Below are 13,433 nucleotides of genomic sequence, written 5' to 3' on the forward strand. Positions count from 1 at the left end.
GCTCCACACTGGTATAGTAGTCATAACTAAAAAAGATTGAAAAACAATATATATAATCATATTATAATATTAGCTTCTTCTTTTTCAAGCTAAAAAGTTTCTTTCATGGAAGAGGTTTGTGCCGTAACCCATAAAATAGTCCTCATTCTTTTATTATTTAGAGAAGCAAGCAATATTGGTACTTGTAGTTCAAACCCTAATTCACTATCCTTTTTATTTTCTCAATGTTCTTGTGCAATCTAACATCTTGCACCTAAAAACATTTCTCAATGATTTTCTCTTACTTAAACCAAAAAGTTTAAGAAAAGTGTACAAATTTTAACTTATGAGGTTATTCTATATTTAGAAACACAGTTGCATCGATAGTGCAATTGCATTTTTAAATAAGTATTTAGGGGTATGATAATGAATATTTTTGAAAATATTTTTACTCAGGAATGTATTAATATAAGTTTATTTTATTTTTTAAAAATTATTTTTTGATATTAGTATATCAAAATGATTTGAAAATACCAAAAAAAAATTAACTTGAAGTAAAGAAAAAAATAAAAAGATTTTCAAAAAAATACTTTTAAAATAAAAAAATAAACTGAATATATCTCCTAAACTTCAGTTTATATATGGCTTTTTTCAAAGTTGGAATCCGTTTTTCTGTCTATTTTCCTCAAACTAACACAACTAATAACTTTGACATGATTTATATCTAAATTGGTCCTTGAAATTTTAAAAAAGTCTCAATCAAACACCTATCCTCTTATTGTATTACATTTCATAAAACTTATCTCACCAAAATCTAGAAAAATCCCCATAAACATTTATTTTGACCTCACGGAATTCAAAATTTAGCTTAATCATCAAATAAGAGATCATTTTTTTACAAATTTATTATGATGAATAACTATTAGTGTGATGGCTTTAATTACTCTTAAACTTCAACTAGAAGAATTACAATTATGATTTGGCCATAAATATACTTTATTAATTTTGTTATATTAAACTTTATGTTTTGCACAACTAAAGCATTTTTCTATTTATTTTCCCTAGTAAGAATGATAATATTAAAAGATGATACCAACTAAATTCATAATAGAGTCCGACAACATCTATTTCTTTCTTTATTCCAAACCATTCATAAAAGGATTCAAGATGAATAATTAAAAATTATATTATTCTAGAGGCATAAACAATTATATAGATAATTATATGTTATGATATCCCTCCACAAGACAAAAGAATTTCTGCCCAAACTCCTATAAAAAAATTACAGTGGGGAATTTTGGGCAATAGATGCAAAACCCTATATTTCTTCTAGCAAATCTTTCAATTGTTCCAAAACAACTAGAAAAAAATTCTTTAACTATATAAAAAAATTATAATTAAAATAAATTGCTCCGCCTCGGACAATGTATAAATTTATAATTCTTTAACAAGCCAGCGGTGATTTCAGCTTGTTGTGGTTCCAAATCTTCTAGCAACCTCGGCCTCCGACAATGTATCCCATAGCTGCGAGATTTTAGTGACATAAATTAGGATAAATTATACAAACTTCCTCATAGATAAGCGCTCCAATAAATATAAGATAGGGTTTTTAAACTCACTTCCAATGTCCCCTTGGATCCTCCAATAGCGAGCAGAAAAGGTTGTCCTCTGAGAAGGAAACAGAAAAATATAGCTCCCTGAAAACATTCAGAACAGTGTGATGACTCATGCTAACATCTAAAAACATGTTTGAACTTTTTTATTGCGTGAGATCTGAGAAAAGTTACGGTCACATACTGCTTTAGGATTCTTGGATACTAAACATGAGGGTTGGTTGTTGGACAGATCCCAGAGTTTTACCTGTAGAAATATTCAGCAGAAAATGGAATTATATGAACCATCGATAACTTCTGCTTTGGAGGACCAAAAAAGAAAAGAAAAGGGTAATGACTTTACCATTTTATCTGTTGATCCAGTAGCAAGAAGCTGTCACACATGGCAAGGAAAGTTTAGTGAAGTTGATAATCTAAACATCTAACTAGAACTGAGGATTAAAATACGAAAATGAAGATAGTACATTAGATGTTAAAGGATTATAAGAGATTGTGCAAACAGCTTTGTCATGTGCATGGAGGGTAAAACTTGGCTTAAGGTCAGAAGCTGATCCAGACTTGGCAGCACGGATGTCAAAACCTTGAACTGTACCATCTTCAAGACTCACCTACAAGGATATCTCAGCATTTTAGAAGATATTCCAATGCCTCGCAAATGAAACACTATATACACCTATCATGTATTTAAAACATAGAAACAATGGTCCCCTCTGTTTCTTTGTCAAGAAGAAATAGAAGGAACTCAAAAACAGGTATAGGAAAACCATAAATAGAAGGATGAAGCACACACCACAAATAAATGCTTATCATGCGGATCCCAGGCCAAGCTTTCAACGTCAGCTGTGACCGACCACTTGAAACCAGGATCTGAAGGCAACCTTCCATCCTTCTGCAAAGCATAAGGGTAATGACATCAAGACTAAGAAAGCTCTTAATTACCATGACTAATTAAAGAAAACTTTCACATGGCAGTGATCTTAGAAAGAAAAGCCTTGCACTGTGAGGTACAGTGACAATCCAAATCTATAGACATCAGACTAAGCAAGCGCTGTATTACCATGACTACTGAACGATCAAAGGATCCACTGAGAAGAACTTGTGGCTCATGATGATTCCATGCAACTGCTTGAACCTGTCAGCATTTGTACGAAAAGAAGAATGTAACCCATATCAATATGCTAATAACACAAGTACCCGTAATTTTTTCATCCAATAAATTTAAATAGAACCATAGTACACAGCATAGTAAAGGGTGTTCATTACATTAGCTAGCACAAACAACTGCTATGACTTAGAGCTGAAAATATTCCAACAACCCTGCTCTTATAATTCCAACAAATCTTGGAAGACTAAATTATTTTATTTTAGAATTTCCTTAACAGATGTTTAGCTTTATGACAAAGGAATATTGACAAGTTATTCAATCACTAGCACATTGATCTTTGAATTGTTCAACAGCATGTCTTGCAGCATACATGTGCATACAATGTGCCTGGTCGTCCTTGGGTTGAGGACACTGATAGACTGATAGGTCAGCACCGATGCATGAACAGTTGTAATATCCCAATGAATGCATACCCAGGTAACAAATGAATCTAGCTTGGTTCACTGTCCAAATTATATGAAAGAATAATGTGAGACTATATTCTTGCCTTATCTGTATGATGTTCCATGGTAATGTCACATTTTCCAGCAATCACATCCCAAATTTTGACTTGTTTGTCGGCACTAGCACTGGCAAGGATGTTCCTGTATTTATTTCAATACTTATTAGCTATCGGACCAATCCATCAATGTTAGCAGATAGAACAGAACTAGATCGTATGAAATTCCCCAAACCTGAAATGCTTGTTCCAAGCAAGACCAAGGACAGAATCAGTGTGACTGCCTTCTTTGTATTTAATTGACACCTGACAAAAGAAGTTGCAGGATTGGTGAGAAAAAACAAGAAAAAATAAATATACTTTCTCAAGTCATATCACATTATGCCTGGGTTTTGAAATGATGATACTGCTCAAGGAGGAATGGTAACATAAAGGAACAATGAAAAAAAATCAAAACAACCCCATAACAGATATCCATGATACTGTCTTCAATCATAGAAAACAAAATGCAAAAGCAAGGTACAAGAACAACCATTAAGATGGCCAGTTCCAAGATGTTTCAGGTTGCATTCTAATGATAAAAGATGTGAGTAGAGGACCTAGCAAGGTGCAGGCCATCCAGCATATTGATGTATATTTTTTTAAAAAAAAAGAAGGTAAAAAAAAGAAAAAAGGAATATTTTTTCCTTTGCCAGGGCTGGTTCACACATGCAGCATATCTAACACCTGCCAATTATAGACACCACTATAAAGGTGTCAATGCTTTTCTGAAGCTACCTTATTTCTGAATCTCCCTAAGATAAGATAAGCATGAAGAAAAACCCATGAACTCCGCTTCAACATTCATGCCAGCATGAGTAGAAAATTGTGAAGAAAATTCATGGATCTCAATTACACAAAGATGTGACCTTAAATGGATGCCAATGAACAACAAAGTTTTAACTTTATTCATTCTTCTAATTCATAGCCGCCTTTTGAACACATAAACAATAAAAGGTGCAAAGAACATTAAAGGAACTCTAGAATGCACATTTTTCCCTTTTTTCTTCTTTTTCTCTTCAGTGCCACCTAATACCACAGCTGGTTGCACTTCATCAATCTGAGAACATCAGAAAATGTAAGAGATTCTAAAACAATCTCTGCCTAAAAAAGTCAATGTAATTGTAATTTTATGTGATGTTCCACATACAATGTCAAGGTTCCATATTTCAATGGCAGGTTCCATTGACCCAACAGCTATAAAATTCCCTGCAAAAACACAAATCTCAAAAGAGGTAGTTAAGGCATAAGCTTCTGCGAAGAAAACCAAACCCTCATTGCACCACTTTCAAATTTCACACAGCTACATTGAAACCAGATGTCTCAAAAAATGGAAGTTGAGCCTAGAAACTGGGAATTACTGGAGAAAGCTGGAATCTGCAAGAAAAAACAAGTTCGGAGAAGAGCGTATAAGCTATCATACCTTTTTCTCCCCCTTTAAGTGGACAATCAAGCCATGCTGTGCAAAGGGGAAATGCTGCGAGGAGAACCTCATGGTGAACGTATATGTTTGAATCACCATCACTTGTTTCATCCAATATCCAAACCTGCATGCACAATTGGCACTTCGTGTCAGAAGAGAGAGAGAGAGAAAGAGAATTGCAGAGCTTCCCAACTAACAATTACATGCCTCGAGGTTACTAAATTCATCCTTGTTGCATGCACAAACAATGACTGCATCCTTTGGTTTGATAGCCATGTCTTCAAGATCTTCAGAATCATCACCCTAAAAGAGTCGGTGCAAAAATAAGTAACCAAATACCAAGAGAAGCCAACTACAGCATAACAAAGTAGTCAAACTTACATCTTCATCCTTGATGTACGGGTCCATGCTATTACTTGGGTAGTAAAGGTCCCCGAGTCCCGTGCTGAACAACTCAATACCTGCGTGATCAGATGCATCCTTAGTTGCACATCCAAAGTGAATTAAAATTCAAGGCATGTGACCAGAAAATGATGTGAATCAAAGGGAAAAAAACAGCCGAAAAAAATATTTATGCAAGTGATTGTTTATTCACTGGTTTAATAATTCCTCAATGATTCAAATATTCAAGAATGCTCTTATCAAGAGAAATCAGTATTTAAACAATCCATCCTAAACTCCCAAAACTAAAACCAACTTGGCGAACCAAGACCTCTTCATTTTCTACAAATTGCTAGCAAGAAAAAAATAAAAGTAAGAAGAAACACCACATAAGAAGTGAAAAAATGGCATCTCTTGTTAGATGCACTATTATGCACCCTATCCATCCCTTCACTCCAATCTAGTGATCCGATATCAAGTCCTTCCGTTAAGCCATTAATATAGCCTAACGTCATTACAATTTGTTCTTGCTGTAACTATTGGACCTTCTGCTCATGGTCATATTGGCTACAGTAACTTGCGAGTCTTACTTCAACCGGGCCCTTGCAACGCTATTCACCATTCCTATTCCTGCGTCATCTTCACTACGCTTGCCCACTATTTCTTTCCACTGTACAAAACTCCAAAACCATTAAAATACGTACGAATTCACACTTATAAAACAACCCAAGAAAGTTGGACAAGCTACAATAGAAACACGATGCGACAGCACAGCTTCATTGATTCAATACTCGCGTTCATAAACTTAAAGCAATCGATTTCTCATCAGAACGTGTGATACTTACAAAAAACATGCTACAACCATTACTCAAATTGCATAACTCGAAAGACGATACTAACCCAATACATACCAAAAACTCCACCAAAGTTCACATTAACCCCTATATCCATTAACCCTTCGTAACAGAGATTTAAATTTTGTTTTTCATCAAATGGGTCTCAAAAACTCAAACCCAATCACACTTTACTATAAAATCAACACTCCAAATAACCTCCTGAATTTAAAACTCGGCTATTTTCAGCACTCAGATAATCAACATTACAATGCTCCATTAAGCTCTCCCATTCAATTATTAAACAGAATTTGAAAATACACAAAAAGTGGAATCAGCCAACAAACCCGTATAGCAAAAAAACCATACGTTCAACAACAAATATGCCATTTGAAACACAAAAAGAAGTAAACTTTTTTGAAAGAAAAAGGGAGAAAATAGTAGCTTACCTTCTCTCTAAATCACGTAGCTTTTTTGATCAGCTCTTCAATTTCCTCTTTTGAAGGTGGGTCTGCCATACACTTGGTACAAACTTTTGCAACCCCTTGGGGTACCCACGAAACTGCTGCTATCATTATTCCTCTTCAAAGCAAAAATTTATAAATTTCAGATATTGGAAACTTGAAACTTGAAACTTGGAATTCAAAAAAAATAAATTTAAAAAATTTGGGGAATTCAAATAAAAAAAAATGTATAGGTTTGAAATTAATCCTTTGAAAATTCATTCACCCTGTTTATTTAAACAAATCCAATTTTAAACATGGATTTTTAAAAACTAATCCAGAAATACAAGGCAAGGATTTTGTTTAATATCTAAAAAAACTTGAAGACAACTTCTTTGCTTGATTTCTTCACTTTTTATCTCACTTTTAAAACAGAACTCTAGATCTCTTTAAAGATATCTCCATTACCACCTTAATTAACCCAGAATAAGAACACATCACAAATCAGGAACCTTACAAAATTTGTAGAAAAAACTCTTTATTCATCAACAGAACCTTATCAAAAATAACCTAGACATGTATAATTAAAATAAATTGAGTAAATTAATCATCCCAACGCTAACTTTAATCCATATTCCCCCAGAATCACAGAATACAAAAAATATTATCACAGGATGCCAATTGATCTTTGATAGAAAAAACTCGTTATTCATCAACAGAACCTTATCCAAAAATAACCTTATCCAATTTTAAACATGGATTTTTAAAAACTGATCCAGAAATACATGGCAAGGATTATTGTTAATATCTAAAAAACTGAAGCAACAACTTCTTTGCTTGTGATTTCTTCTCTTTTTCTCCTTTAATACAGAACTCTAGATCTCTTTAAGATATCTTCATTACCAGCTTAATTAACCCAGAAAAGAACACATATCACAAATCACGAACCTTACAAAATTTTTGATATAAAAAACTCATTATTCATCAACAGAACTCATCCAAATAACCTTGACATCTATAATTAAATTAAATTGAGTAATTTAATCATCCCCTACGCTAACTTTATACATATTCCCAGAATCCACAGAAAACAAAAACAATATTAATCACGGGATGCAATTGATCTTCACAAATCAGGAACCTTACAAAATTTGATGCAAAAAACTCGTTATTTCATCAACAGAACCTTATCCAAAAAAATTTTAACCTAGACATTATAATTAAAATAAATTGGTAAAATTAATCATCCCTACGCTAACTTTATCCATATTCCCAGGAATCCACAGAATACAAAAAAAAAATATTAATCACAGGATGCAATTGATCTTCACAAATCAGGAAAACCGTACAGCTTAATTAACCCAGAAAAGAACACATATCACAAATCAGGAACCTTACAAAATTTGATAGAAAAAAACTCGTTATTCATCAACAGAACCTTATCACAAAAAAATAACTAGACATTATAATTAAAATAAATTGGTAAATTAATCATCCCTATTGCTAACTTTATCCATATTTCCCAGAATCCACAGAATACAAAAAAAAATATTAATCACAGGATGCAATTGATCTTCACAAATCAGGAACCTTACCAGCTTAATTATACCCAGAAAAGAACACATATCACACAAATCAGGAAACCTTACAAAATTGATAGAAAAAACTCGTTATTCATTCAACAAACCTTTATCCAATTTTAAACATGGATTTTTAAAAAACTGATCCAGACAAACATGGCAAGGATTATTGTTAATATCTAAAAAAACTTGAAGACAACTTCTTTGCTTGTGATTTCTTCTCTTTTTCTCACTTTAATACAGAACTCTAGATCTCTTTAAGATATCTTCATTACCAGCATTAATTAACCCAGAAAAAGAAACATATTCACAAATCACGAACCTATACAAAATTTGATGGAAAAAAACTCGTTATTCATCAACAGAACCTCATCCAAAAATAACCTAGACATTATAATTAAAATAAATTGGTAAATTAATCATCGCTACGCTAACTTTATCCATATTCCCAGAATCCACAGAATACAAAAAAAATATTAATCACAGGATGCAATTGATCTTCACAAATCAGGAACCCTACCAGCTTAATTAACCCAGAAAAGAACACATATCACAAATCAGGAACCTTACAAAATTTGATAGAAAAAACTCGTTATTCATCAACAGAACCTTATCCAAAAATAACCTAGAAATTATAATTAAAATAAATTGGTAAATTAATCATCCCTACGCTAACTTCATCCATATTCCAGAATCCACAGAATACAACAAAAAAATATTAATCACAGGTGCAATTGATCTTCACAAATCAGGAACCTTACCAGCTTAATTAACCCAGAAAAGAAACACATATCACAAATCTCAGAACCTTCTACAAAATTTGATAGAAAAAAACTCGTTATTTCATCAACAAAACCTTATCCATTTTTTAAACATGGATTTTTAAAAAACTGATCCAGAAATACATGGCAAGGATTATTGTTAATATCTAAAAAACTTGAAGACAACTTCTTTGCTTGTGATTTCTTCTCTTTTTCTCACTTTAATACAGAACTCTAGATCTCTTTAAGATATCTTCATTACCAGCTTAATTAACCCAGAAAAGAACACATATCACAAATCACGAACCTTACAAAATTTGATGGAAAAAACTCGTTATTCTATCAAACTAGAACCTCATCCAAAAATAACCTAGACATTATAATTAAAATAAATTGGTAAATTAATCATCCCTGCGCAACTTTATCTATATTCCAGAATCCACAGAATACAAAAAAAATATTAATCACGGGATGCAATTGATCTTCACAAATCAGGAACCTTACCAGCTTAAATAACCCAGAAAAGAACACATATCACAAATCAGGAACCTTACAAAATTTGATCGAAAAAACTCGTTATTCATCAAGAGAACCTTATCCAAAAATAACCTAGACATTATAATTAAAAAAAATTCGTAAATTAAGCATCCCTACGCTAACTTTATCCATATTCCAAGAATCCACAGAATACAAAAAAAATAGTAATCACAGGATGCAATTGATCTTCACAAATAGGAACCCTACCAGCTTAATTAACCCAGAAAAGAACACATATCACAAATCAAGAACCTTACAAAATTTGATAGAAAAAACTCGTTATTCATCAACAGAACCTTATCCAAAAATAACCTTATCCAATTTTAAACATGGATTTTTAAAAACTGATCCAGAAATACATGGCAAGGATTATTGTTAATATCTAAAAAACTTGAAGACAACTTCTTTGCTTGTGATTTCTTCTCTATTTCTCACTTTAATACATAACTCTAGATCTCTTTAAGATATCTTCATTACCAGCTTAATTAACCCAGAAAAGAACACATATCACAAATCAGGAACCTTACAAAATTTGATATAAAAAACTCCTTATTCATCAACAGAACCTCATCCAAAAATAACCTTGACATTATAATTAAATTAATTTGGTAATTTAATCATCCCTACGCTAACTTTATCCATATTCCAGAATCCACAGAAAAACAAAAAAAATATTAATCACAGGATGCAAATTGATCTTCACAAATCAGGAACCCTACCAGCTTAATTAACCAGATAAAGTAGGGGTGATCATTTTCCGTCGGTTCGGTTTTGCTTTTTAAAAACAACCAAACCGGAAGGCAAAACACAAAAAAGAGGGACCCAAACAAACGAACCGGACCAAGTCCAAACCGAATACAGTTTCGGTTCGGTTCAGGTCCGGTTTTTGAGTCCAAAACCGGAAAAACCTATGGTTATTTTCTGGCTTCGTAATGGGCTTTGTAACGGGCTTTTAGTGGATTTTTAATTGGCTTATAATTGATGTTAATAATTTCTAATTTTCTTAAAAAATTCCAAAGTACATTTAATTTTTTTGCCACTAAATATTCATTTATATTAAGTTATTATTGTGAATCTTGTATTCAATATATTTTTTACCTTCCTAATTTTTTCTCCTGCTTCAAAAAAAAACTTAAAAACAGCAATCACAGTTAAAATCACAAATTATCAATTACAAACCAATGCCTTCAAAGGGCTTAAAAGAAAAACAACAAATAAATTATAATTAAACAATATTGTTACTTGTAGGAGGAATTTTGACTTGGTCGACAACCTGGAGACAAGATTGAAGTTTCATTAGTGATAAAAATATCAAAGATTTGAATAGAATTTGCCAATATAAATAAAGAGCACAAATCCAGCAGTAGTATAGCTTATTAAGATCAGAAATAAGCTGGTACCATCATTCATGAAGCCCAGTATTACCAAACATAATTATCCATCATAAACAAGCCACACTAACATCAGCACTAAATCAAAAAATTATGCATTACCAACACCTTTTTCTTTATAATCAATCTTACCAAAACCCAACTTGCAGAGGAAAGAACTAGTGACCTACTCTAGCAATAATAACTTGCAAACGAAAGGAACTGGAGAGAAGCAAGAACTACAGGTGCATATGTGCACAAGCACACAAAATAAAGACACACAGAAAGAGAGTTTCACAGCCATTGCAAATAAAACGATAGTTCATCTTCCCAATACATAATCTCTATGCTTGCTGGTTACTACTGAAATTTGGGAAGCTAAAGTGTCTAGAAGAAATAAACAACATTTTTACTCAAATAAATTATAAAAGAAACTAAGAAAGTAGAACAAGGCAACAAGCTGCATGTCTAAAATAGAATGTCCCCACTATATATCATCAAGCCACTTGAGTCAATTTATTAATTGGATAGCAACACAGTAAGCCATCAAGATTAAAATTATATTTTGTTAAGTTTTTCTTAATAATTCACAATTACTAATCATGAAACATGCAGATCAAAAAGATAATCATGTGAACTTAATTACATTTTCAACTTTTCTTTTCTTTTCTTTATTTCTGTTTATGGTTGGCTTAACCATGCATGTGAACTTTCAAGATGTCATTAGTAATGTTAGTATAAACCTTGACCTTGACTCGAAATCTCGAAGAGTCTGGCAGTGTAGAATATTACTTTTTAAAAAATATTTTTATTGCACAAAAACATTGATTAATACATTAAAATCATAAAAAAAATTATTAAATTTTATATTTTTTCAATTGAATAACACACAAATTAGCCACTCCTTGTTGTAAGGAAAAAAAAATAGCAGCTGGGGATGAAATTTTTCAAAGAGATTTGAAAACTATTTTCCCAGCAATCAGCTAATCCATCTTTTTCAGACTATGTTTCAAGTTTCAACTCATATAAACCAATTCATAATCATGGATTGACCGATTATCTCAAAGGTTAGCCACAGTAAATAATGGGGTCAATTTTCAAAAAGCTAACTTCGAATACAAACTTTTGTTGGCAGTTCCAAATTCCAATCTACCAGTGCGAAAGAAAAGAAGGGAAAAAAATGAGGACATACTGTTTGCGATTGATCGTCTTCTGAGAATTTGAGACAGGGACAACGATTCCAATTTCCTTTCCAAATTGTGTTCTTCGTCCTAACTTCATTTTTTACATTGTTTAAAATAATTAACACATCAAAATAGAAACAATATAAAATCAACAAGTAACAATTAATTAAATTTGTAATTACATGACAAGATTACCTGAGCGATGTAGTCAGCTTTGATAGAAGCAATAGATTGAAGAAGATCTGGAAGAGGTTAATAGTTTCGCCACTCACACGCACGAAAGCGGTTTCTTTCGAGATTCGAAGAATGGTCGTTGAGAAATAGCCTAAGTTCGTTGACTGGTGAAGAGAAGGCGGCTGTTAATGGGGAGGGGCGCGGGGGCGGCTGTTTAATGGGGTGTGATTTGGAGGGGTGGCTGTGTCTGTAAAGTGTGAAGTGTGAAGTGTGAAAGGAAATTGAAAGGGTTGAACTTGGAGGGGAGGGGGCGGCTGTGTGAAATGGAAAACAAATAAATGGTCTGCTAGGGTTTGAAAGGAAAAGTAATGGGAGGGGGCGGCTGTGTGTAATGGAAAACAAATAATAAATGGTCTGCTAGGGTTTGAAAGGAAAAGTAATGGGAGGCCCGCGGCTTGGACCGCTTGGTTTATTTTAATTTTTTTCATTCCTAAACCGAACCGGTTCGGTTCGGTTCGGTTCGGTTCGGTTCGGTTCGGCCGGTTCAGGCACACCAAAACGAAAACCGAACGCGGACCGGACATTTTTCTAAATATTTTAACCGGTTCATCGGTTTTTTTTCGCGTTCGGTTTTTTCGGTTAATTTTTGTTTGGTTTTTTTCTCGGTTAAATCGGTTTTTCCCGGTTTTTTTTGCTCACCCCTACATAAAAGAACACATATCACAAATCAGGAACCATACAAAATTTGATAGAAAAAACTCGTTATTCATCAAAACAGAACCGTTATCCAAAAATAAACCTAGACATATAATTAAAATAAATTGGTAAAATTAATCATCCCTACGCTAACTTTAATCCATATTCCCAGAATCCACAGAATACAAAAAAAATATTAATCACAGGATGCAATTGATCTTCACAAATCAAGAACCTTACCAGCTTAATTAACCCAGAAAAGAACACATCACAAATAGGGAAACCTTACAAAATTTGATAGAAAAAACTCGTTAATTCATCACAGAACCTTATCCAAAAATAACCTTATCCAATTTTAAACATGGATTTTTAAAAATGAATCCAGAAATACATGGCAATGATTATTGTTAATATCTAAAAAACTTGAAGACAACCCAGTTTTTGTAGGTTTCAAGATCATTTATCAAGCTTCTAAATGATAATTGGATATCGATGCAGTAGTTGTGAAAGCATATACTTTTACACCACATTCTAAACACTGGAGGAAATCAAGCAAGTGATTTCAAGAAAATCACTTTGTTTCAATAACAGCACTGGTTTAATAACATAGTTCAACAACACACTAAGCCATCATACAAATGCGATGAAAGTAAAAAACAATCCAGGTAAGAATTAAGGCTTCTTTAGCTTTCATTTTTCCTTTGCAATTTGCTTACAATTTGTCACATTATGTTCCAGTAGTTCATTTCCCTGAAAGAAAAAAACAAGGAGCTGGAATATACATGTTGGCTGGTGCTTAATGCTTAATTGTTTACT

The 13,433-nt window shown here is 32.8% G+C and overlaps 1 protein-coding gene and 2 long non-coding RNA genes across 3 annotated transcripts; all 3 read right to left on the reverse strand.

Moving 5' to 3' along the window:
- Positions 1–1,147: 1,147 nt before the first annotated feature.
- On the reverse strand, positions 1,148–5,197 carry LOC118049701 (uncharacterized WD repeat-containing protein C17D11.16). Its single transcript, XM_035059766.2, has 14 exons — positions 5,040–5,197; positions 4,866–4,961; positions 4,659–4,782; positions 4,386–4,444; positions 4,227–4,295; positions 3,432–3,502; positions 3,245–3,341; positions 2,650–2,724; positions 2,383–2,481; positions 2,057–2,200; positions 1,936–1,965; positions 1,777–1,839; positions 1,599–1,676; positions 1,148–1,503 (listed from the first exon to the last, which is right to left on the reverse strand). Exons 1-14 carry the CDS (start codon positions 5,064–5,066, stop codon positions 1,444–1,446), a joined length of 1,092 nt encoding a protein of 363 aa, XP_034915657.1. The 5' UTR covers positions 5,067–5,197; the 3' UTR covers positions 1,148–1,443.
- Positions 5,198–6,345: 1,148 nt separating this feature from the next.
- Positions 6,346–12,055, reverse strand: LOC118049702 (uncharacterized). The gene is made up of 3 exons (XR_012170245.1): positions 11,756–12,055; positions 10,436–10,466; positions 6,346–6,454 (listed from the first exon to the last, which is right to left on the reverse strand). It is a non-coding gene; the product is annotated as an uncharacterized lncRNA (long non-coding RNA).
- On the reverse strand, positions 6,741–8,609 carry LOC140955780 (uncharacterized). The gene is made up of 4 exons (XR_012170291.1): positions 8,244–8,609; positions 7,523–7,732; positions 7,038–7,053; positions 6,741–6,870 (listed from the first exon to the last, which is right to left on the reverse strand). It is a non-coding gene; the product is annotated as an uncharacterized lncRNA (long non-coding RNA).
- Positions 12,056–13,433: the final 1,378 nt, after the last annotated feature.

This window comes from Populus alba, chromosome 7, assembly GCF_005239225.2.
Source record: "Populus alba chromosome 7, ASM523922v2, whole genome shotgun sequence".
Classification (NCBI taxonomy): Eukaryota; Viridiplantae; Streptophyta; class Magnoliopsida; order Malpighiales; family Salicaceae; genus Populus; species Populus alba.

Coding starts and splice junctions, on each gene's coding strand:
- LOC118049701 (XM_035059766.2), bottom strand. CDS start 5,066: ATGGACCCGTACATCAAGGATGAAGAT. Junction 4,296..4,385: donor AAATATGGAACCTTGACATT/GTATGTGGAACA, acceptor TGATGTTCTCAG/ATTGATGAAGTGCAACCAGC. Junction 2,201..2,382: donor ATGATAAGCATTTATTTGTG/GTGTGTGCTTCA, acceptor ATATCCTTGTAG/GTGAGTCTTGAAGATGGTAC.